Raw genomic sequence first — 25,966 nt, forward strand, 5'->3', positions numbered from 1 at the left:
ATTTTGTAATTTATTTTTAGGAGAGATGGGGGTTTGCCACGTTGGCCAGGCTGGTCTCGAACTCCAGACTTTGGGTGATCCGCCTGCTTTGGCCTCCCAAAGTACTGGGATCACAGGCCTGAGCCACTGCACCCTGCTCCAACAAACCTATTGTTTTTGAGCACTTACTGTCAGGCACTGATGGAGCAACAGAGATGTGAAGATAGATACATGTTCCAGCTCTTACAGAGCTTATATTATTGTAAGAGAGGAGTCAATAAACAATTAAGAAGGATAATTTTAGACAGTGCCATAAAAAAAGAAGACAGAACTTTAGATTTAGTGTTGAAAAAATAAAAACAGCTAGGTGTAGTGGCTCACGCCTGTCATTACAGCACTTTGGAAGGCTGAGGTGGGTGGAACACTTAAGCCCAGGAGTTTGACACCAGGCTAAGCAACATGACAAAACCCTGTCTCTACAAAAAATTAGCTGGGTGTGGTGGCACGAGCCTGTAGTCCCAGCTACTCGGGAGACTGAGGTGGGAGGACTGCTTGAGCCTGGGAGGTCCAGGCTGAAGTGAGCTGTGATCACACCACTGTACTCCAGCCTGGAGAACAGAGTAAGACCCTGTCAAAAACAAAAAGACAAAAAACATAGTGCTTTTCTGAAGGAAAGCAGACACCTGCTTAATATGAGATTTCACTATGGTATGAATTTGAATTATCGATTATTTTTCTGTGGTTGCATGAGGTCATTTCCCGTTAAGTAAAGCTTTTTACTCTAATTTTCCTTTCTACATGACAAATGATCCAAGTTTTTGAAAAAATTGAGATATAATTCATGTAACATAAAATTTACCCTTTCAAAGTGTACAATTCAGTAGTTAATATATTCAGAGTTGTGTAACTATTATAAGTATCTAATTCCAGAACACTTTTTGATCACCCCCAAAAGAACACCTGTATCCATTAGTAGTCACTCCCACACTGCCTTCATCCCTAGGTCCCTGGAAGACACTATGCCTGTCTTTAAGATTTTGGCTATCTTGGGCACTTCATATTAACAAAATCAAAACGTATTTGGCCTTTTGTGTCTAGCTTCTTTCATTTCACATAATGTTGTAAAAGGTCATGTTACAGCATGCATCAGTACTTCGTTCCTTTTCACGACCAAATAATATTTCACTGTGTGAATGTATCATATTTTATTTAACCATTCATTGGCTGACAGACATTCGAATTTTTTTCTTTTTTTTTTTTTTTTTTTTGAGACGGAGTCTCGCTCTGTCGCCCAGGCTGGAGTGCAGTGGCCGGATCTCAGCTCACTGCAAGCTCTGCCTCCCGGGTTTACGCCATTCTCCTGCCTCAGCCTCCTGAGTAGCTGGGACTACAGGCGCCCGCCACCTCGCCCGGCTAGTTTTTTGTATTTTTAGTAGAGACGGGGTTTCACCATGTTAGCCAGGATGGTCTCGATCTCCTGACCTTGTGATCCGCCCGTCTCGGCCTCCCAAAGTGCTGGGATTACAGGCTTGAGCCACCGCGCCCGGCCTGTAATCCAGCTTCTTTAACAAATAAATGGAAAAGAGGAAAGATAAAAGAAAGGAAAAGAAAGTTGCACAGTAAAAGAGGCTTAAAATATATAGCCAGTAGATGCACTGTATGGTCTTTGTCTGGATACTGATTTAGTAAAATTGTGAAAAAATAATGAAGCAGTAAATAAAATCCAGATACTGACTGAATATTTAACACTAAGGTTTTAAAAAGTCTACAGGTGGTATTGTGGTTATGCTAAAAAATAGGCTTAAATTTTAGAGCTGCAAGCTGCGTAAAATGATATCTGGAATTTGTATCAAAATAAATTTGGAGGAGTAGAGATACAGAGAAAAAAGCTACATGGGGTTCCACTACACTATTTTATTTTATGATATTATGGCATGAAAGTTAAAAAGTATAAGAAAATCTCTATAAGGTGTCAAGTAGAGTAGAGAATTTCAACTTTCCTTGAGCACTGGCTAAAGGTAAACTCCAAGCCCTATAGATTCTTAATGAAGTCCATTATGAAAACTGATGATACATTCTGGAAAAACAAAAAACAAAATACAAACCAAAATTCTGTACCAAGACATAAGTACCACACAAAATAAATACAAACTTAAGAACAAACATATGGCCAGAATATTTAAGATAAGTCATAAATACCCTTAAATGACAAATTATTTTCTTTTTTTTTTTTTTTTGAGATGGAGTCTTGCTCGGTTGCCAGGCAGGAGTGTAGTGGTGTGATCTCAGCTCACTACAACCTCTGCCTCCTGGTTTCAAGCGATTCCCCTGCCTCAGCCCCGTGAGTAGCTAGGTCTACACGCGCATGCCACCATGCTGGCTAATTTTGTTGGTGGTGGTGGTGGTGTATTTTAGTAGAGACAGGGTTTCACCATGTTGGCCAGGATGGTCTCAATCTCCTGACCTTGTAATCTGCCCACCTCGGCCTCCCAAAGTGCTGGGATTTCAGGCAAGAGCCACCATGTCGGGCCAAATTATTATATTAATTCTTTCTGTATTTAGCTAAGTGTTCTTTCTTTAAAGTGCTTTAATTTTAAGGTACTGGGTCTCTATCTATGTATCAGTATCGCCTGAAGAGCATTTTAAAGTTCAAGTTTCTAAGAAATATTTTCTGAAACAGAATCTCCACGGGTTGAACAAGAGAAATTAAAAACATATTCTTTAAGCTCCACACATTTGCATTTGATGTTCAGGCATAATGACATAGGCTACAGACTAACAGTTTTTCTTATGCGATTATTGTACTTTACAGATTCTAAGCCATTAGCAGATTAAAATATACTATTTACTTCAGAAAAGTAGGAGGAGCTTGCTGCATCTCCTCCATTACAACTGTGGCTTGACAGCTACTGCTTATATCTCTGAGAACTTCTCATACTGTTTTTGGCTCTTTCTAGATGCAAGTTCTTTGGGATAACTATTATGTGAAAGAATTTAAACAATAAAAAATAAATTTAAATAAGTGAAAAGGAACAATTTAGAAAGCCCCTAAACAGCACATTTCAGTACAGTGCCCTTATTTCAGCATCAATGAAGTTAAGAGTTAACTAAACTTGCCAGGTGAGTAAAAAAGGATGGCTGGCAAGGAGGACAAAGGTAAAAGTAGGGAAGTGACGGAAGAACAAAAAGAGGAAGAGTAGGCAAAATTATGTGTGTCAATACTTGTTTCAGATGCCATGCATGTTGCTATAATGAACTTCCCTGGTCTACATTAAAAATAAGTAATCCGGCCAGGCACGGTGGTTCACACCTGTAATCTCAGCACTTTGGGAGGCTGGGGTCAGAGGATCATTTGAGGCCAGGAGTTCAAGAACAGCCTGGCCAACATGGCAAAACCCTGACTCTATCAAAAATAGAAAAAAATTAGCTAGGCACGATGGTGTGTGCCTGTGATCCCAACCACTCAAGAGGCTGAGGTGGGAGAATGGCTTGAACCTGGGAAGTGGAGGTTGTAATGAGCTGAGATCACACCACCTCACTTCAGCCTGGGTGACAGTGAGACCCCATCTCAAAAAAAGAAATTAGTAATCTACAATGGACTCTTCTTGCTTATTATTTATTTTCCTCTTTCCATCACAGATTTGTTGTTATGCTAAGGATATATTTTAAACTACTGAAACTGTCCATCTTTGAATGCCATGCTTAAAGCAATTAGTGGTAAGAAACACTTATAATTTTACTAAGAACAAACTTACCTGAACTTTAACTTCCTGGTGGCTGAGCAGAGGAACCAAATGAGGAACTATTCCAGAGTCTATTACCATCTGTATTTGTTCATTGCCAGCATCAGTAAGGTAAGAGAGGGCCCAGACTGTATCTACCAATATCTAGTGAATAAAATAAAAATTCAATCAACTTTTAAATATTTTCTCATTTTAGTAATTCTTGACCAAACAACGATTCTAAGATTGTTCAACTACCTTCTTCCTTTCTTTCTTCTCTCAGTTCAATTCATTTGAATCTGATCGCTATTGTATTAAAAGTCATCATCTATAAATGTCTGTACTAAGATGTACATCTCTTAGCCATATTCAGGATTCCGATCCCAGATTAGTATCTAATCTTAGTTCACTAAGATACACACGCACACTACACAGCTCATAAAACAGGAGAAAAAGACATTCTCTTTCCCAAAGGCTGAGGGATAATAGGTCCAAAAACATTGTGGCTCATGTATAAAGCTGGAAAGACTACATGTCTCCAATATGCACAGTTGCTCAAAACATCTGGGCTAGATGAATATATTCAAGGAGTTCTCTAGTATCATAAGTACCATGTAGATATGCCTAAAGCCAATAACCCAAGCATTCGTATTACAGTATTATAATATAATAGTTAAATCTTTTCCAACCAGTTTGTTTTGCCTTATAGAACTGGAGGCAACTTTTTTTTTTTTTTGAGATGGAGTCTTGCTCTGTCGCCCAGGCTGGAGTGCAGTGGTGCGATCTCGGCTCACTGCAAGCTCTGCCTCCTGGGTTCATGCCATTCTCCTGCCTCAGCCTCCTGAGTAGCTGGGACTACAGGCACACGCCACCACACCCGGCTAAGTTTTGGCATTTTTTAGTAGAGACGGGGTTTCACCGTGTTAGCCAGGATAGTCTCCTGACCTTGTGATCCGCCCGCCTCGGCCTCCCAAAGTGCTGGGATTACAGGCGTAAGCCACCGCGCCCGGCCAGCAACTTCTTAAATAGTGGAAGTCCCCTACAGCTGCAAGACATTAATCATAGGTCAATCTGTGAGATGAGATCTGTAATTAAAACAAAAAATACGTACTTCACTACAGCTGCTACTTACGGGAAAAAAAAAATCTGTGTAATCAACTTCTACTAAATAGCCTACTATTTTTTTAATGATTATATCTTTAAGTACAACGGGCCACTTTTGATCTTTCCTAGTACATTAAGTCCTAATTAGAAGTTATGACCAAAGGGCAGTATGACAAACAACTGTAACTGCTGCAAATAAATACACAAGTTATTGACAAAGACACGGGAATAATAATTGTGCCTAAAACTACTTCCAAAGCCTTTCTAGATTATGAACTCTGTGTCAAGACAAGCTGGAGAAGTATACAATCTTTAAAACTATAAACCAGGCAGGGATTGGTGGCTCACGCCTGAAATCCCAGCACTTTGGGAGACCAAGGCGGTGGACTGCTTGAGCCCAGGAGTTTGACACCAGCCTGGGCAACACGGTGAAACCCCGTCTCTATGAAAAACACAAACAATTCGGCATTTTTTTTTCTTGTTTTTTAAGACCCTGACTTTAAAAAAATAGTAAAACTGTAAACTAATGTTATGTTTAAGACACTCAAGAGAAAATAAAAAAATAAAAAAACATTAAAAAAAAAAGACACCCAAAAACTCCTAAAAGGAGAAAATAGCGCTTTGCCATTATTTCTTAGGCAATTCAAGAAAGCGCTAAAGATATATATATATATATTTTTTTTTTTTTTGAGACGGAGTCTTGCTCTGTCACCCAGGCTGGAGTGCAGTGGCCGGATCTCAGCTCACTGCAAGCTCCGCCTCCCGGGTTTACGCCGTTCTCCTGCCTCAGCCTCCCGAGTAGCTGGGACTACAGGCGCCCGCCACCTCGCCCGGCTAGTTTTTTTGTATTTTTTAGTAGAGACGGGGTTTCACCGTGTTAGCCGGGATCGTCTCTCGATCTCCTGGCCTCGTGATCCGCCCGTCTCGGCCTCCCAAAGTGCTGGGATTACAGGCTTGAGCCACCGCGCCCGGCCGAAAGCGCTAAAGATATTTCTAATGTAAAAAGAAGATATCAAACAAAAGAGTTTGCACAGGCCGGGCGTGGTGGCTCACGCCTGTAATCCCAGCACTTTGGGGGGCCGAGGCAGGTGGCTCACGAGGTCAGGAGTTCAAGACTAGCCTGGCCAACATACTGAAACCCTGTCTCTACTAAAAAATACAAAAAAAAATTAGCCAGGTGTGGTGGCGGGCATCTGTAATCCCAGCTACTCTGGAGGCTGAGGCAAGAGAATCGCTGGAACCCAGGAGGTGGAGGTTGTAGTGAGTGGAGATCATGCCTCTGTACTCCAGCCTGGGTGACAGTGCGAGACTCCATCTCAAAAAGAAAAAAAAAAAAAGAGTTCACCCAGAAAGAGTGGTATCAACGTATGTGAAAAAACCTAAATTTCAATTTGCAAATGTAACTGAGTTTCTTTTCTGGAATATCAACATATGCTAAAATTTGTTGACATAGGCCAAAAATTTCAAGTTACTTGCTCATAACTGTATATAAAAGCTAGATACATGTTTTTAAAGGACATGTCACTAATATGCTCAGATCAAAATCAAAATTCAAATCAAACTTCTAAAACATTATTTAGTAAGCAATATTATTTGTTAATCATGTTACTAAAAAGAATGATGCAAACAGACTTGAGAAATTCTTCAAGAAACATCAAAGGCAAGAAAATAGAGTCACAATCTCATCTAGATTGGAGGAAATAGGTGGAAAGAACACAATACATCTCTAAATAAAAGTCAACCAAGATGTCCTGTTTTCCAGTAGAGGTATAAACTTTGAAGTTAATCTCTCTCTCTCTTTCTCCCTCTCTCTCTCTCGACAGGGTCTTGCTCTGTCACCCAGGCTGCAGTACAGTGACATGATCACAGCTCACTGCAGCCTTGACTTCCCAAGCTCAGGAGATTCTCTGGCTTCAGCCACCGAGTAGCTGAGACTACAGGTGCACACCACTATGCCTGGCTAATTTTTTTGTATTTTTTATAGAGACAGGGTTTCATCATGTGGCCCAGTCTGGTCTCGAACTTCTGCACTCAAGTGATCCTCCTGCCTCAGCCTCCTAAAGTGCTGGGACTATAGGCATAAGCCACCACACCTGGCCTCTTGTAAATCTTTCAAAGCAAAATATTATTTAACTGTTTGATACAGTAAAATTCTAATTTTAATTTGTTCCAGACAAATTAAATTCTGGCCAAAAGGTACAGGCCTTTAAATTGTAAAGAAATGAAGCAGCTTGTCCAACACTGGTCACCATGCCAAACTGTTTTTAAAGAACCACATGAGTTCCTGATTGTTGCTAAACATTTCATTCATATGTCTTCCCTTACCCAGTATATTCCTGGTTTCTCTAACACACCAAAGGCTGGTCTGGCTTTTACAAGCACTCAGGGCAGTTTTCCACCTCATTCATACTCCCTGAGTTGCTTTTTCCTCTGCCATCTGTGTTAGTAAAAATAAGCAAAATATATTTGCTATGTTTAAAATCTTGCCTGCACTGATTTTTTTTTCCTTGTTGTTTGAATAATCAAGAGTTATCTTGATAAATGAAGCCACTGCCAGTCACTGTAACTGAGAAATAGAATAAAAAATGGAATTAAAGGGCAATTGATGTGCATGGTTTGGTATGTGTATATGAATACAAATCCATGCACAAACATTTTCCTTTCTCATCTTTCAAAAAACAAAAATAGCACTATCTGTGTGTGCTTTCATTGGCCAAACTGTCAAAATGAGCTTCCTTTATAAAAAGCACATGAACAATCAAAGACACGATCTTAGTAAGAGAAATCACTATTAACGGGCAACTTTAAAAACTTTTAATGTCAGTTTTTACAACACATATATATATATACATACATTATTGCCCACACCAAAATAACAGTTATGCTTGATTTCTTAACTGGTATTATATTTCGTGATATGGGAAAATCTGACAGTATGCTGACACAATGTGTTAGTACAGTATTTCCCCCCTATGTCACAGGGGAAGCCCTAGAAATACATACATACATAAATATATAATGGGACACATTTACTCACATTTACGTCTGTGTGATGAATTAAAACACAAAGGGCTGGAAGAATCTGAGGAGAGAAATATGTAGATTTAAAAACATACACAGATAAAAAACACATATATAATGGTATCTCTTTTAATTTTTTTTAACTGTTTACCTCCTGAATGGTTTCCATTGGTGGTGGTGGGTCTTTGTGGCGACATAAGTTGACCATAACCCAAGTAACATTTCTTAAGAATGTTATAGGAATAGATGGACTTATGAAGGAAAGTAAAGGTTTCACAACTCCAAGACTTATGACATAATCTCTACACTGGGGCCCATCACCTGTAGAAAAAAAGGATTAACTCAATAAAACATTGACAGTAAGCATTTTCAGAAAACACGAAGCACTGGGAATACGCTGCTTCATGTATTTTAACCAGATACACTGTTCAGTTTTAGACAATAAGCAGGCTCCCATTCAAGATTTCTGAGCCAAGAGAGGCAACATAAGGTGATAAGGTATTTTTTTGCACATTATTCCCATCTTCAGCATTTTGCTGCTCTCTTAATTAAACTGCTGCTTTTAACTTCTCTCTCAATATTACTCTCGGTTTAACAAACTTTCATGTGATAAAAAAGATGTATCAAGAAAACATTTGTTGAATTTGTACTTACAATCCAGTATCAGAGCATCAAGGTTATGAACTATAAATTACTCTATACACTTAGAAAACTATGTCAGAAAAAAAGGGTGAACCAGTGCTAGAACAGTGGTTCTCAATGTGATTACTGGGCTCTAGCTCAGGCCTCCTGAAGCAGAAACTCTATGGGTCTGGAATTCTGTTTTAACAAGCACCCCATGTAGTTCTGATTGCATGCTAAGGTTTGAGAACAACTGCTGCAGAGAACTGACAAGTTTAATTTCTGTATCTAAAGCATCACTGCAGTTTCTAATATATGAAGCCATGTTAAAAGGTTACCATAAGTGAAAACACCTTCGCTTGCACTATAATATTTGGAAATAAAATGTTTGTTCTTTTTGCATCCATATATTCGTGTTAATTACAGAATGTGATTGGAATAAAAAATGAAAGATCAAGATGCTGTATAATAGCTCTAAATCTAACATTTGGTATAAAAGCAAGAGTGAGGGACTCTGGATATAGAAACAATCGCATTCCTAATAGTATAAACCCAATGTCGAGAATGGTTTACAGGGAAATTCTCCTTTTAAAACTCATAGCCACTCCTTACTTCCATGTTAGCCCTGTGTAAGGGCAATAAAGAGGTGGCATATCAAAGTAACAATGATTATTTCCATGCAAGAATAAAGAATTTGGCAAAAATAATCTTTAGAATCATTCTCCTTCACTAGATTAGCAAGACCCCTACAAACAGTACCTCAACCCTCACGCATAATAGTTAGGTCTCTGAGCTATACTGGGGCACAATACGATTCAGATTTTTCACATCCTTTACTGGAGAATAGTTCTTTGAATTTTTGAGTTTAGGCTCTAGTTAAAAAAATAAATCCTTGAAATATCAGAATTGTCTTTATTTTCCTTACAATTATTTATTAGACAGAACCTGAAAGTTATGGTAATCATGGTGTTAAATAGTTAACTAGACTGTCAAAAGGCCATGGTTATCTCATGTTGATTCATGGTGACAGGAAATAATATTACTATATTTTATACCTTACTAAATTCTAATGTACTAAAGTCTGCAAGAGAGAAAAATTTCATTTTAGACTCTTCTCAGAACTGTCATTATGGAGAAAAATTATTGGTTTAAGTTTTGCCTCCTTTTTTCTTGTTACTTTCTTTGATGGAGAAAGCTGAGAAATAAAAATGGACCCCACTGATCGACGTGGGCATTAGGGGAAGAAAAAATGGATCCTAGCATGAGACAGGAGGTCTAAATTGTATACATCTTGCATAATTATTCAAAAAATTAAGAGCTCACTATATACCAAAAAAAATGGTATCTTAAGCAACAAAAATTCTATTTACTATGAGTTTATGCTTTTACAGTAATACAGTTCAAATTTCTGTAAGCTATTTCACAAAAGCTAGTACTGAAGGCAAGCTGTTTTCCCTTTTGGATTATTAGTAGCTATTTTTATTACTTAGTATATGAGAACAATTTTTGGACTAGTATTGTATTACAAGTTTTATACAAACCTATGATGTTTCCCAATGCCCACACTGCTTGCTCACAGACATTCTGATGGGGTGAATGGAGAAGCCTCAGGAAAAGTGGCACAGCATCTGATGCAGGAAAAAATAACAATACTTAAGGTTCAAGATACCATAAACCAAAAATCAGTATTTTTTTGCTGACACTTCAAAAAAAAGGGCAATCTATAAAACTATATTTAAAATATAGCCTCATTAAATGAATTTTATTGGAATAGCATTATTGGAAGAATTTCGACCAGCAACTATTTACTCAGTATCAAAATGAGTTATACAGACAAATGTTAAATTAGGCTTGTGAAATTTCATTGACAATTAAACCTGGAATTAATTTCAAGATTAATTCCTTATAGATTAAGTATTATCTCTAATTTGAAAAAAAAAAAGTACATTATTGAAGTAACTTTTTTTTTTTTTTTAGACGGAGTCTCGCTCTGTCATCCAGACTGGAAGGCAGAGGTGGAATCTTGGCGCACTGCAACCTCTGCCTCCCAGGCTTCAGTGATTCTACTGCCTCACCCTCCCAAGTAGCTAGGACTGTAGGTGTGAGCCACCACACCTGGCTAATTTTTGTATTTTTAGTAGAGACAGGGTTTCACCATATTGGCCAGGCTAGTCTCAAACTCATGACACTTCAAATGATGTGCCTGCCTTGGCCTCCCAAAGTGCTGGGATTACAGACATGAGCCATTGCACCCAGCCTGAAGTAACTTTTGAACACAAATTTATGTTAACACATGTGGGTCTTTAAGACAGGCTAGTGATTCTTGGGCCATGTGAGATCTTCTGAATCAGAAAGTGATTCTGTTACTCAACTGGATGGGAAACAGAGATACGTCTGTATCCGAACAAAATACTGCACTGAACAAACGATTCTTCTTTCCTTCTGATATTACTTTAAAAAGCACTATTTAAGTATATGTAGCTCAATCATGCTTGTAATAAAAAGTAATTCACTTATGGGTTTGTTTTTGAAGCAGTGCCTCACTCTGTTGCCCAGACTGGAGTTCAGTGGTGCCACCACAGGTCACTGCAGCCTTGACCTCCCCTGGCTTAACTGATCCTCCTACCTCAGGCTCCTGGGTTGTTGGGACTATAGGTGCATGCCACCAAGCCCGGCTAATTTTTTTTTCCTGCATTTTGTAGAGATGGGGTTTTACCATGTTGTCCAGGCTGGTCTCTAGCTCCTGGGCTCCAGTGATCTGCCTGCTTCAGCCTCCCTAAGTGCTGGAATTACTGGCATGAGCCACCATGCCCAACCTCATTTATTTATTATTTTTGGTATTAAAGCAGACTAGCAAGGTCAAAAAAAATTCTAAGTCTTTTTCTAATCTTTAGAGAACGTACATAACGGAATGGAAAAAGTATGAGAGGGAATAAAACATTGTTACAAAATCATAAAATTTACCTAATAGCTATACAAAACCAAAAAACCACAATAAAAACCACCTGAACCCAAAACTAAACCAGTTTTAATAGGATGTGAGGTAATTATCTTTTCTAAGTAATATTACAAGTGTCTACAATAAAATGATTATTTAGATAACATCTTTGTTCCCCTTCAAAATGTACAAATTAGTGCTTACATTTTTAATAAGCTCAGAGAAGTATGCTGCTTACACATTTAAAGAGGATTTTAAAAGTATCTTCTTCAAAATTATTTATTTTTTGTGTTTGGTAGAAGAACCAAATAGTATTCATGAAGACAATACACTCGGGGTTTTACTTCCAATAGTAATTTTCCACTTACATCTCTTGAAACAAAAAAAAGCAACCCTATTATAATAACAATGAAAAAAAAATTCAAGCCATTCTTTCAACTAGGACTACTTTATAGAAGATTTCTTTAAAATATATGATATGGCCAGGCGTGGTGGCTCACACCTGTAATCCCAGCACTTTAGGAGGCTGAGGCGGGTGGATCATGAGGTCAGGAGATTGAGACCATCCTGGCTAACACGGTGAAACCCCGTCTCTACTAAAAATACAAAAAACTAGCTGGGCGTGGTGGCAGGCACCTGTAGTCCCAGCTACTCGGGAGACTGAGGTAGGAAAATGGCATGAACCTGGGAGGCGGAGCTTGCAGTGAGCCGAGATCACACCACTGCACTCCAGCCTGGGCGACAGAGCGAGACTCCGTCTCAGAAAAAAAAAAAAGATAAAAATCTCATTGAGAGAGGCTGAGGCCGGGTGTAGGGGCTCATGCCTATAATCCCAGCATTCTGGGAGGCCAATGTAGGTTGATCACTTGAGCCCAGAGTTAGAGACCAGCCTGGGCAACATGGCGAAACCCTGTCTCTACCAAAAAAACACAAAAATTAGCTAGGCACAGTGGCACATGCCTGTAGTCCCAGCCACTTGGTGGACTGATGCAGAACGGTCTCTTGAGCCTGGGAGGCCAAGGCTACAGTGAGCCGAGATTGTGCCACTGTATTCCAGCCTGGGCAAAAGAGTAAGATCTTGTCTGAAAAAGAAAAACAACAACAAAAAAAAACAAAAACAAAAAAAGAGAGGCTGAGAGGCAATGTGGCAACAGGAAAAACTCCTTTATTTCTACTGATGTCCTATAAATAAAGTGTAACAATAATAATTTAATCTGCTACTATAATTAGGAAATGTTCTCATATTTAGAAAGGAATCAAGTGAATTTTTGGACATACAAAACATCAGTCACCAGAATAAGAAGATTAAAGCAACATACTTAAGTTGACCTATTTCAATAACTATGTAGTAGCTATTATTTTATAATGTAAATTGCCATAGTTTCTTGGGAAAATCACTATTTTTTACTGACTTCTTTTAAAAAAATGCAATTATGTTTGTTAATAACCAACTTACTGGACTGAACTACAGCTTGAGTTTGTTCAGAAGTTCCAGATGCAATGTTTGTCAAAGCCCATGCAGCTTCAAACTGCAAAGAAGGACTACAAAAAAACAAGTATATTTAAACAGCAGGATTTTTACATTGGGCCAAATATCTAACCATTCTTCCCTCTACCATTTCAAATGCATTAAATATTTTGTTTCAAAAGATATCTATCCATCCAGCATATTTTTTTAACCCTCAACAACTGTTTCAAACATCTCTTCAGTATAAAAAGCATACAACCTTCTCCAGCATCCTTAATTTTAGTAAGAAATCTTTTTAAGATACTTGCATACTACTCCCCAAACAGTTCTCTCAAGTACCTACCTGGTCAAACTACTTCTTGCCAATTAAGGCTTAAAAGTTAAATTTATCATTCTCAAGTTCCTGTTTGGCTACTACCGTCATCTCTTGGTGTTAACAAATCTTGCACTGTTTTTCACTTTGACTTTTCAACACCATCCCTTAGCCCTTTTCTTTTTTCTTTAAAGATCAAACTAATTACTAGAGAGTCTTGTCTTCTCCAAAGGATACATTCTAAATTAAAAAAAAATAATAATGTACTCACTTGTCATCTCTTTCAAGACAATGGACTAAAATGGGCAATATTCCAGATTTTATTAAGTCATCAATTGGTGGATTGCGATCACTGGACAAAAGCTTCCTGTAAGAGATAAAAACACCCTTGTGAAACTTAATAACATACAATATTATGATTAAATTTAAATTCATATTTGACAAATATTAACATAAATCTGAATATCTGGTACAAGTGCCTTCTCTGAAATTAACAATTTATATAATGCAATCTTTTCTCTAAATTTATAAAATGATATATAAATTAAATTTATAGAGATGACAAATAATTAAAAAAATAAGAATATAGATATGAACCACTTTACTACCTTTTTTTGAGATGGAGTCTCACTCTGTTGCCCAGGCTGGATGGAGTGCAGTGGCACAGTCTTGGCTCACTGAAAGCTCTGCCTTGCGGGTTCCAGTGATTTTCCTGCCTCAGTCTCCCGAGTAGCTGGGATTACAGGCATGCGCCACCACACCCAGCTATTTTTGTATTTTTAGTAGAGATGGAGTTTCATCATGTTTGCCAGGCTGCTCTTGAACTCCTGACCTCAGGTGATCCACCCGTCTTGGCCTCCCAAAGTGCTGGGATTACCAGTGTGAGCCCCGGAGCCTGGCCACTTTACTACTTTTAATGGTACAATAATATTATTCCCTCAGTAAAGCCCTGATTGTGACTTATAAAAAGAAAACTAATTTTTTTTTAAAAAAATGTTACTTTTGGACATAATTTTGAGTTCAGAGAAAAAAATGGGCAGATTTCTTCAACACAGCATTTACCTTGCTAAGCAAGGAATTAAGAGGTCACCAAAATATCCAAAATTATTCACACTACGTCACAATAGAGTCAAGTGACGAAAGCAGGTAGGCTGCTGGAATATGTTTAGAGCTGATATTAGTCCCTAATTCTTCATTCTAGTTTACACACCAAATTAAAAGTCATAAAAGTCCAACAACATTTTCATCTCAGCAACTAAAGAGAAATGGAATAAGCACAGTGACTGACAGGAAAACAGCCAGAGAGATGCTAGAGAATCTGAGGTAAAAAAGACAGACACATCACTGCTTTCATGGAGTTTATAAGATAAAAACAAAACCTACTGCCTATTTTCACATGTATGAGACTACAGGTTTAGCTGGTAAGTCCTCAGTGTAGCCTAATCATATCTTCACCCACTGGAATACCCTGTATTACTATATAAAAGCAATGTTTATGAAAGCTTAACCAAATCATGTCCCTATATAAACTTTGTGATGGCTGCTTATTTACCACCTTTATCAATGTAAACTCCTTGACCTAGCTTAAAACTACTTCACAAGTTGGCTCCATCTTATAACTAATCTTATTCTCTGTAACTCAACAACAGGTTAGTTGTCTGTCGCATCATTTCAATCGAAATAAGATTGAACCTATCCTAAACCCCTCACTTGAAATGCCCCGTCTTCTATGTATTCAAACTCTATTCAAAGTTCAAGTTCTGTGTTTTACATAATACCATCTTTGAATTTCAAGAGGATTTATACAGCATAGCCCTACATTTGGTGTTATCACTACTTATTTTTTTGGACAGGGTTTCAGTCTGTCACTCAGGCTGGAGCGCAGTGGTGCTACCTCGGCTCACTACAACCTCTGCTTCCCAGGTTCAAGCACTTCTCCCACCTCAGCCTCCCAAGTAGCTGGGATTACAGGCATGTGACACTACACCCAGCCAACTTTTATATTTTTAGTAGAGATGGGGGTTTCACCATGCTGGCCAGGCTGGTCTCAAACTCCTGACCTCAACTGATCCCCTGGCCTCGGCCTCCCAAACTGCTGGGATTACAGGCATAAGCCACCGCACCCAGCCCCCTATTTTTTTAAATACAGTTTTGCCTTTCCAATTAGCTTATAAAATTCTTAAAAAGAAAGAATTATACCACATGCTAGTTCCTCAACACACGGCACAGTGCTTAGCATAAGTGGAAATTTAAAAAAACAGAAAAACGAAAAAAACAAATACTTAGAGTCTTAACCCAGTCTTAAACCTTCTCAAACAAGGCTTCATGAGATCAAGGGTGAAAATTTAATTAAAAAAAATTTTTTTTTACACTTCACTGAGGATATTTTAAAAGAGAAATGGCTTTTATTCTCTACATAATGGTGAATAATACAATTTTTACAAAATATAATATAAAACCAGCTTCATGCCACTGTCTTGATTTGTACTAAGGAACCTGCAATTTTACTCACAGTTGCTTTGCAATACCAGTGTAAACGTTAACACAGTGAAAGAAAGGCAAATAAAGTCTTAGAATTATTATGAAAACCAGTTTGCTCTTGCATACCCCATGAAATTGCCTTGGAATCTCCCAGTGATCCACAGATCATACTCTGAAAACCTCTTAGAGTACACTGGGCTTTAATTTTCTTGCAGATTGCATGTTGATTAGAACTGCCCCAAAACTATCAAATATTCAACTCTGACAACGATGAGCATAATCAATTTCTTAATCATTCTTCCTATAAACATTAATTTGCTATTTTGACAAGTGAATGGTTCTGTGATTTTTCTGCCTACATAAAGAATTCTTCTCTAAGTTCTTTTACCTCTGGTATACAATACTGTAATTTTATGATTTCCCTATCAGTTCTAAGTTATTTAAGGTGGATAAACAAATACTGGAAAAGTCTAATAAATATAAAACAGATTCGTGTAGCACTGTATAAGGTATTGGATGGACCTATAAACTTTTGCCACTTTCAAATTCTGTAACTAGGATCAATTGCTTACTTGTCTCTTTCCTACTGATAAACTCAACATAGGGTGTTATTCTTACATTCATAAATACACAAAGCAACCACTAAATTGCATTATGATACAACCATGTCTTCCCCAACCTATTTATTAATACAAAGGTCTCAGTAATAGATTTTTCTGCCTCTTCCCTTAAAATATGAGAGAGCACAGGTTTCACAATAGAAATGTACAAAACAGGCAGGGTACGGTGGTTCATGCCTGTAATCCCAGCACTTTGGGAGGCTGAGGCAGGTGGATCACGAGGTCAGGAGTTCAAGACCAGCCTGGTCAAGATGGTGAAACCCTATCTCCACTAAAAAGACAAAAATTAGCCGGGCATGGTGGCGGGCGCCAGTAATCCCAGTTACTTGGGAGGCTGAGGCAGAGAACTGCTTGAACCTGGGAGGCAGAGGTTGCAGTGAGCCGAGATTGCACCACTGGACTCCAGCCTGGGCGACAGAGCAAGACTCCATCTCAAAAAAAAAAAAAGAATGTTCAAACAACTTGGTACTTCCTACCTGGAAAGACACTGGGAGTGTATGCAGTCATTAATCTCTTTTTTTGAGATGGAGTTGAGATTCTACTGCCTCAGCCTCCCGAGGATCTGGAATTACAGGTGACCGCCACCACGCTCAGCTAATTTTTGTATTTTTAGTAGAGATGGGGTTTCACTATATCGGCCAGGCTGGTCTCGAACTCCTGACCTCATGATCTGCCCGCCTCGGCCTCCCAAAGTGCTAGGATTACAGGCATGAGCCACCGTGCCCAGCCGTCATTAATCTTAATCTACATCTACTTGTCTATGTACACTGACATAGTAAGATTGTAATTCTGGATTTATTGTTTGATCAATATGAGGATTGTGAGAAGAATTAGATACCTGGTAAGGATCTGAAGAATCTGACTTTATAAAATTAAACCTATTCATTAGTAAAAGGTAAAGCTTTACAAATAATGTTTTTCTTTTTCTTTTTATTTCTACGGCATTAATTTGTTAAATCAACTTTCCCTGGCATCTGTATGCATTATGTACATTAAAGCGTCAGTGTACACACTTTCAACTAAAAATAAAAAGTGTGAGTTAAAAAAACTGTCACCAATTTTAATACTCTAAACCAGAGAATTAAAAAAATAATAAATTTAGTTGATCTATTACTATTTACTATTGTTTGTCATCAAAGTTAAATTTGATTAACAGGGTCTACCCCATAGTAAAAATTCAAAATAGAACCCCTGTGTAAGTTATAAAATCTAAACATGTCTTCAAAATTTAACTTACCTAGCAGCTTGAACTGCGCTTAACTGAATTCCTTGGTTATCACTTGAAGCATTCTATAAAAAAAAATAATTTATGATGTAAATATATAATAATTAGCTGCTGAGGATAAGAAATACAAATGAAGAGAGAGTAAAAATCCAACTTACTTGAACAATAGCTTCTAGAGAGGTATTTTGCTGGGAAAAAAGTTAAAGAGAAAACTCAGTTAAAAAGTCACCTTAAAATTCTTTATTAATGTTAAATCTTTCAATGGTACTTTTAATTTACCAGAATAACAATAACAATAACTTACCACTCTATAATCACCATCTATATCAGAGTCTTCACAGATATCTTCATGTGGTACATTCCTTCTCTTTAAGAGATGTTCATCTCTTTTATTCTTAAAAAAAAGAAAAAAATCAAACAAAGAATTTGAGTTAAAAAAACCTGAATACTTTCATACAAAGCTCAGGCAAACCTGTGCCTACAAACTGAAATATGAAGTGCCTTTTAAAAGTAAAATTCAAATGTAAAAAATTAAACCAAATTGTGAATTAACCACTCACACAAAACTAATTTGAGTCCCAATTCCCAAATATTACATTTTTAATGAACCGTGAACTATGTAAAAACAAACAAAACAAAAAGTTTGACTAAAAAATACAGTGTACAGTTTAAGCCAGAACCAAACACAAATATTTATTTAAAAGTACTAAACCATTTTACACATGATCTGGGAGCTCCTCTTTATCACCTAAAAGCAAAGTCAAAGCAGAAGTTGGGCAGTTCAAAGTTAGACAAAAACCAACAATGTCTTACAAAAATCAAGGGCCATTTCAACTTCACTTAAAATGCTGGGAGCAAATTTATAAATATAATCTCAACTATAATACTTAAAAGTTGAAGAAGTTTGCAACAAGTTCTTTTCAGGGCCTTACTACTGCCCGTTAATAGCAGAACTATTTAATATAACTGTATCTCAATGACTTAAACTTTAAGCTCTTTATATCTGTTTTTACACAATGATAAAGTTACAAGGTGTACCTTTTCAACTTCAAAAGTTTGTCAAATTTAGTCAAAATCTCTCCTTTTTCTAAAGAAAAATGCTTAGCAGTTGAGATTTTTAAAAGTTTAAATTTGGTAAATAAAATTTAGTTATACAATAAGTTATACATTTTACACAAAAACAAAATATATATTTGGCATCTTCTATACAATGCTCTAATGTTGTTAGAATTATGCTTAGAAGTACCCAATATTAATCAGACTCACCTTCCTTAATTCAACTACAACTTCATTTCGTTGTCTTCTCATAGTCTACAAAAAAATTAAAGGAAAATATTTTTAAAATCACCTCAAATTCCATTATCCAGAGAAAACCACTATTAACATTTCAATATACGCCTCTGATCTTTTCTTCTAGCCATATGGATATAAAGTCAAATCTTACTCATAATAAAAATCATACTATGTAAATGATTTTCAATCTTCATTTCCCATTCATACTGCAAAACATGAAAAATCTCTTTGAAATTATTAATAGATCTATAATATTGGCTATATCATAATTTTAAAAACTATAACATAAGGTTTATAAAAACACAGAGGTACAAAGAATAAAAGAGCCCATAATCTCACCCCTCATATGAACCAATGATATTACAAAAAATAACACATGTACAAGATTAGTAAATTCAACTGCTTAAAAAAAAAAAAAAAAAAAAGCCAAAAAAAAAAAAGCCAAAGGAGCCCTCCTGCTCACCCACAATTTCCTTCTCTCATAGGAAACACTGTTAGATTTACCACGATTCTGACACACGTCTGTCTATCCTGTTCTTTACCTTGTTTTGGTTTACTTTGTTTATAGACCTTAGAGATATTCCATGGTGGTGTATAAAGACCTATTTCATTATTTTTCATGGCCACACAATTATTCTATGACATACAGTGGCCATTCTTTTATTTTCAAATATATTTTTCTCATTTTTAAAATTACTTACTACAGGGATGTGTGCTCACTGTAAAACTGAATGTTCAGAAACAATATAAGTTCAATCTGTTTTCACATACAGGTTCATCTTATTCTTTCTAATGATTGTGTATTATGTAGCGGTAACAATTCAGAAAGTCATATTAGATGTCTAATAAATATCACAAACCTAAATCCAAAACTGAACTTCTGATCTTTAACATACTCCACCCGCCATCTCAGCAAATGGTAATTCCATCCTCGCAGCTGCAAAGACCAAAAACCTTGGAGCCATCCTTGATTTTTTTTCTCTTACATTACATATTCAATCTGTTAGCAAATCCTGTTGGTTCAACCTTCAAAACATACAATCCAAACACAGATCACTGCCTCCTCTGCTACTATTCTGGGTCAACTTACCATTATCTCTCAACTAGATAACTGCAAAAGTCTCCTAACATGTAGCCCTCCTGCTCTTGCCCTCTATCTTCCTCCAGAGTCTATCATAATGACAGCAACCAGAGCAATCCTCATAGGACTCATAAGGAGTCTTAATTTTTATGTGCCATGGACTCCTCTGGCAGTCTGGTATAATCAATGGACACCTTCTCAAATAGTGTTTTTAAACACACACACACTATATATGTAGTTACAAAGGAAACTACCTTGATACACAGATGTAAAAAAGAGAGCTGTAAACATAAAAAAAAAGTGTAAGTGCCTCTTTATTACCACATTAAATGGGATCTCAGCAGTAGGTCTAATAACTACTATAATTTCAAAGTAATGATGACCATAAATGCAACAACGAGGTGATTTTTATTGGTGGTAACAAAGTCACAGGTAATTCTAATATTACTATGGTTAACTGGCTACATTAAGTGAAGGAAACACTGTTTCAGTTATAAGTTAGTGAAAATAAAGATATAATTTCTTCTAAATTTCAGGGGCCCTCCTGAATTCTACCCACAGACTTCAAGGACGGAAAGGTCCAAGGACTCAGTAAAAAATATTTTCTAAAAGTCAGATCATATCATCTTCCTGTTCAAAAATATCCAAAGGCTCTCACATGCTCCACTTTGGACTTAAAAGCCCAGTCTTTACAATGGCTTATGTCCAGTCAAATCTTCCCACCTCATTCCCTCCCCAAATACCACCGTTTGGATCTTAGCTCCTACCTATCTCATTCTGCTGTACTCACACCAACTTTGCTATTTCTTGAACAAACTGGAAAGTCTCTTGTTGCAAGGCCTTAACTAATACACTATATAGTAACTTCTCAGAAGATGGTCTCCAGAGTCAAACTGCCCGGGTTCAATTTTTTTTAGCCATACTACTTACTAGCTCTTTGTACTTCAGTTTCCTTATCTATAAAATTGGGATAGTAAAAACACCTTCTTCATAGGACTGCTGTTAAGGATTAAATCAGCTAAAATATGTAAAGTACTTAAACTGTCCCTGGTACACAGCAGTGTGTGTGTTAACTTATTATTATTGCTGCTGCTATTTCCTCAGTTTGGAATGCATTTCCCTTACTACCTGCAGTGCTCAGTCCTTTATCTCTATGGGAAGGCTTTTCCCTTCCTGACCATCTGCCAACTCTCCATTTGGGTACTTTCTCTTTCTCTTTCTCTCTTTCTCTTTCTCTTCCCTGCCTTATTTATCTCTATACTATTTATCACTTTCTAATATACCATGTAACTGTTTTTGGTACAGATATTTTTAAAACACCAAGAGTCAACTTTAAAATAATAAAATAGGCTGCAAAATGAGTAAAAATAATTAGCTAAATACTACAGTGTTAACATCTATCTCATTTAATCATTATAGCCTTATGAGGTAAGAATAAAATAATCCTTTATTTCTTTTTAAAAATAAGAAAACTGAGACTTAGAGAAGTTAAATTGCTTGTCCAAAGCTGGCTAGGATTACAACCCAGACAGTCTCACACAAATCCGCTTAACCACCAAGCCATATTGTTTTCCACACTTCTCGAAGTCAAAGTTCAAGTGAATTGGAGAGCCAATCGTTCACACTAAAGCAAAAGTACTGTTACCAACACAATGAACTTTGCATAATATCACAATATGAAATCAATAAGCGATTCTAACAACAAAAAACTATGACCTATGTCTCAGGCACAGAAAATAGTATCTGTAGGATGCATGACTTAAGACTGTTCAACAAATAAATAGACTTCTGAGGGATGGGGTATTTCCAGTTTAAGGAAAGTTTTTATTAGCAATCACTTCATCTAAAGTAGCAGGATTAAGGTACAATGGGCTTTAACTTCTTTTCATTAGAGCAAACTAATAAATAAATCCCAAACAACTACATACTGCATATTTACATAAATGTTTTGTTTACCCCCCAAAATTTTCTCCCATTATATTACATATTTATTAAATCCAGAGATTTGCGAAAAATTTTCTTTTTTTTTTTTTTTTTTTGAGACGGAGTCTCACTTTGTCGCTCAGGCTGGAGTACAGTACAAGGATCTCAGTTCATTGCAACCTCTGCCTTCCAGGTTCAAGCGATTCCCCTGCCTCAGCCTCCTGAGTAGCTGGGACTACAGGCGCATGCCACCATGCCCAGTTAATTTTTTGTATTTTTAGTAGAGACGGGGTTTCACGGTGTTAGCCAGGCTGGTCTTGAATTCCTGACCTCGTGATCCGCCTGTCTTGGCTTCCCAAAATGCTGGGATTACAGGTGTGAGCCACTGCGCCCAGCCTGAAAAATTTTCTGTTTTTCTTTTTACTTGATACTCATTTGTTACAACAAAATCTGGAGGTTTTTCAGTAATTTGAAACTACTAATATTTATCAAAACAACTTAGCACTGTAGTAACAACATAAGAACAGGCTATTACCACTTTCACAGAAACTTTGCAAAATAAGAAATTTGACAATCCCTTTATTATACAGCAAGAGTTTTCTTTTCCTCTCCAAGGTAGAGAATGAACGAACTGGTAGAAAGAAACTCTATGCACCACAGCCTGGCAGCATTTTGCCATGTTTTTACAGCAAACAACAGTTGTTCTTTGGGACCCCATGAAAGGGGTATATAAGACTTTCTAAGCCTGTCCTTAAAGAGCAGGTTTTGTATACTACATGAAAATATGTTAGTTGTGAATTTACATGACTTATACTGATGCAGTAAGCAGTGATGTCAATTAGAATTCCAGAAAGCTGACAAACTGGCCAAAGGCTTATGTATAGGCCAAAGAGCTATATAAAGGACAAAGACTGTAAGTGGGGGAGGTTGAGGACTGCCGCTGCTATTGTCTCAGAGGAGGTGGACAGAGTTTAGGCAGATCACTCAGATATTTTATAGTTCTTTGCTTGTGAGACAGTTATAAAATTATAAATTCAGGCAAAAGGGGTAAGAAGTTGACAAAAAATTTCAAACAAGTCAAAACAGAATGCTAGTTCTATTTAAAAGGAATGCAGTTCGTGTACTTAACGAATATTTACTATGCATCCATCACTGTGTTAAGCACTAGGGATTAAACACTTTCCCTGCTTTAATGAGGTGTAGATTCTAGTATTTTCTTTCCACTTAATTGCTACTTGATTTACAATTAGTGGCTACTTGATTCCTGCTAATTTTCAAGTCAGTTTTACCGACACATGGTTTTTCTTTAAAGTCCTAAAAATTGTTAATTTAAAATACGATATAGTAATTACTGTATAATTTTGGATATTTTAAATTTTCTTGAGCAAAGTTGGGATTTAGTTAGGACTCAATCTCACTGGAGAAAAAGTTGAAAGAAAATTCTTTCTAATAATACAAAGATAAGAAATATAATGCCTTGATTTTATTTCACCCAGTCTGACTTTCACTGATACCTTAGGAGGGTTAATACTTAGGTAACAGCACTACAAAAAGAAAATAAGAATTAAAATATTTATACAGGCATGAGAGATCTTCTGTGTGGTAACTAGGATATATTCTAAAACTGAATTGTGATAATGGTTGCACAACTACGAAAATTTACTAAATATCATTGAATTTTGTACTTAAAATTGGTGAATTTTATGATAGGTAATAAAGTGGTTTTTAAAAGTTATACACACAAACTACAGACACACGCCTTCCCTCCCCAACATGAGTTAACAGTAAGTATATTACTAATTTAGAGCCTTCTGGAAAGCATTCATTCAAACATTTATTAATCACCGATTTGCCAAGCATTAGAAATACAAAGATGGACCAGACACTGCATATCTATGCCCTAAAGGAGGTAGCATTCTTATGATACAGAAATATAATTTAGTAAAATAGTAATAAGGCCCAAACTTAGCAAATAGCAAGTGCCGAACACCATTCTAAACATGTTACTTGAATGTACTTATTTAATACATGTATTAATAACATGCACACAAGGTGCTCTGACAGTAAAGAGAGTAATTACTAAAGGTAACATATAAGCTTAATTTTCAAGACTGAACGGCAATCCATTTAGAGAAAGGCATTCCAGGTAGAAAATACAGCATGTACAAAAAGAAGAACTATGAAAGATGGCATGTGTGGAATCTGCTGAAGAATACCAGAAGCCAGAAATGAACAGGTAGGCAAGGAGACAAATCAATCACATAACATAAAGCTAAGCTACACTTTCCAGAGAAAAGTGAGTTACTGGTGATTTCAACCCAAATTATCATCACAACCCAAACACATTTGGCAGGTAAAACAGTTGTTCAACCCGATTACATGGCGAAGCAAAAGTTAAAATAGCATAACTAGAAAAGTATGTTTTCCTATTTCTTGTTTTTCTCTCTCTGCAGCAGCAGCCATCATGGTGTTTAATCATGCCTTTGTCAAATAGTATTTATGTTGGCAAACTGCATGTAATTTGCAAATAAATTACATTATGACAATAAAAGGGAAATTTTAAATGCCTAACACTGTTAAATGCTTACTCAAGTGGGTCAATAATTAATATCTCCTAAGGATAAAAACCCATATTAAAATCCTTCATTTAGAAAAGTTCATTTAAGAAGTTTAGTTCAAATTTTCAATCTGTAGATTTATTTCTCAGAGGTAGCACTTATTAATACTAGTATTGAAGGCCTGAAGTTCTACTAGTGATGAGCAAAAGCCTTCTCAAGCAGAATCAAGTTCTTATCTCTTCAAGAAGTGATAAGATTAATGGACACTGAGCATAAGTGAAGAAGAGTTTGAAAATACATTGAGTGTAGGAGGCCAGACTTAATCTAGGCAAGCTATTGGAGCAATATTAAGAACTAATTCTAGTCTATAGATACCGTACTTTAAAATGATCCATATCTAAACTGTAAGCATTGAAAATTTATTAGTACATAAATATAATTTTTTAAAATTGCCAAAATGTAAAAAACTGTTAGGTGTTAACTCCAAAGAATGGAATTAGAGTTGTACTATCTCTTCAACATTCAAACAATAGGAACATGTATTAAATTAAAAAGTTATACATATCTATTTGGAAAAGTTACAAAATAAAGAAAGGAAAAATCTGAATTCTCAGAGTTCTCTATATTCATCTATCTTTTGCAAGAGATGACATACGATAGAAGAGAAAATAAATGCATACATCTCCCAAGATGGTTTCCTAGTATATGGTTATACTACTCTACTAGCATATGGCTACTACTCCCAGCTCTACCTTTAATGAAATCATAGGCAAGTCACGACCTTTATGGGTATTAATTCCTTCACTTGTAAAGATAATTCGATAGATCCCTAAGATCTTTTACGCCTCAAAAACTGTATCTTTTTTTTTTCCGAGACAGAATCTCACTCTGTTGCCCAGGCTGGAGTGCAGTGGCGCAACCTCGGCTCACTGTAACCTCAGCCTGCTGGGTTCAAGTCATCCTCCTGCCTGGAGTATCTGGGACTACAGGTGTGCACCACCAAGTATGGCTAATTTTTGTATTTTTGGCAGAGATGGGGTTTCACCATGTTGGTCAGGCTGGTCTCAAACTCCTAACCTCAAGTGAATCATCCACCTCGGCCTCCCAAAGTGCTAGAATTACAAGTGTGAACCACCATACCCAGCCAATTTTTTCAACTTTAGAAAACAATGTCAAAAAGTGTGTAATTGTCATTTGTAGTTACTATGCATGGCAATGTAGTTTCTATGCTAAGAATCATGAAAAAGTCATAACTCAAAATTATAAACAATAAAGAGCTACTTTGTGGCTCTGGTACAGTTGCTTGGTGTTTTCGTATCTTGCACTTTTCTCGCCTTAAGTTATGCTATGATGCCAAAAGGACATGTGAATCCTTGACCTTTCCTTTTCTTTTCCCCGAGATGGAGTTTTGCTCTTGTTGCCCAGGCTGGAGTGCAATGGCGCGATCTCAGCTCACTGCAACCACCGCCTCCTAGGTTCAAGTGATTCTCTTGCCTCAGCCTCCTGAGTATCTGGGATTACAGGCGTCCGCTACCACACCCAGCTAATTTTTTGTATTTTTAGTAGAGATGGGGTTTCATCATGTTGGCCAGGCTGGTCCTGAACTCCTGACCTCAGGT

General features: G+C 36.9%; 1 protein-coding gene across 1 annotated transcript in view; it reads right to left on the reverse strand.

Moving 5' to 3' along the window:
* Positions 1 to 25,966, reverse strand: part of KPNA4 (karyopherin subunit alpha 4) — a 63,303-nt gene that overhangs the window by 16,046 nt on the left and 21,291 nt on the right. Inside the window, exons 2-11 of the mRNA XM_001097222.5 lie at positions 18,759 to 18,803; positions 17,797 to 17,886; positions 17,651 to 17,680; positions 17,505 to 17,557; positions 13,438 to 13,533; positions 12,842 to 12,927; positions 9,989 to 10,075; positions 7,978 to 8,147; positions 7,843 to 7,887; positions 3,735 to 3,866 (exon numbers count right to left, since the gene is read on the reverse strand). Of these exons, the coding sequence (XP_001097222.2) occupies positions 3,735 to 3,866; positions 7,843 to 7,887; positions 7,978 to 8,147; positions 9,989 to 10,075; positions 12,842 to 12,927; positions 13,438 to 13,533; positions 17,505 to 17,557; positions 17,651 to 17,680; positions 17,797 to 17,886; positions 18,759 to 18,803 (834 nt within the window). The remainder of the gene's footprint in view (positions 1 to 3,734; positions 3,867 to 7,842; positions 7,888 to 7,977; positions 8,148 to 9,988; positions 10,076 to 12,841; positions 12,928 to 13,437; positions 13,534 to 17,504; positions 17,558 to 17,650; positions 17,681 to 17,796; positions 17,887 to 18,758; positions 18,804 to 25,966) is intronic.

Source organism: Macaca mulatta, chromosome 2, assembly GCF_049350105.2.
Source record: "Macaca mulatta isolate MMU2019108-1 chromosome 2, T2T-MMU8v2.0, whole genome shotgun sequence".
Lineage (NCBI taxonomy): Eukaryota > Metazoa > Chordata > Mammalia > Primates > Cercopithecidae > Macaca > Macaca mulatta.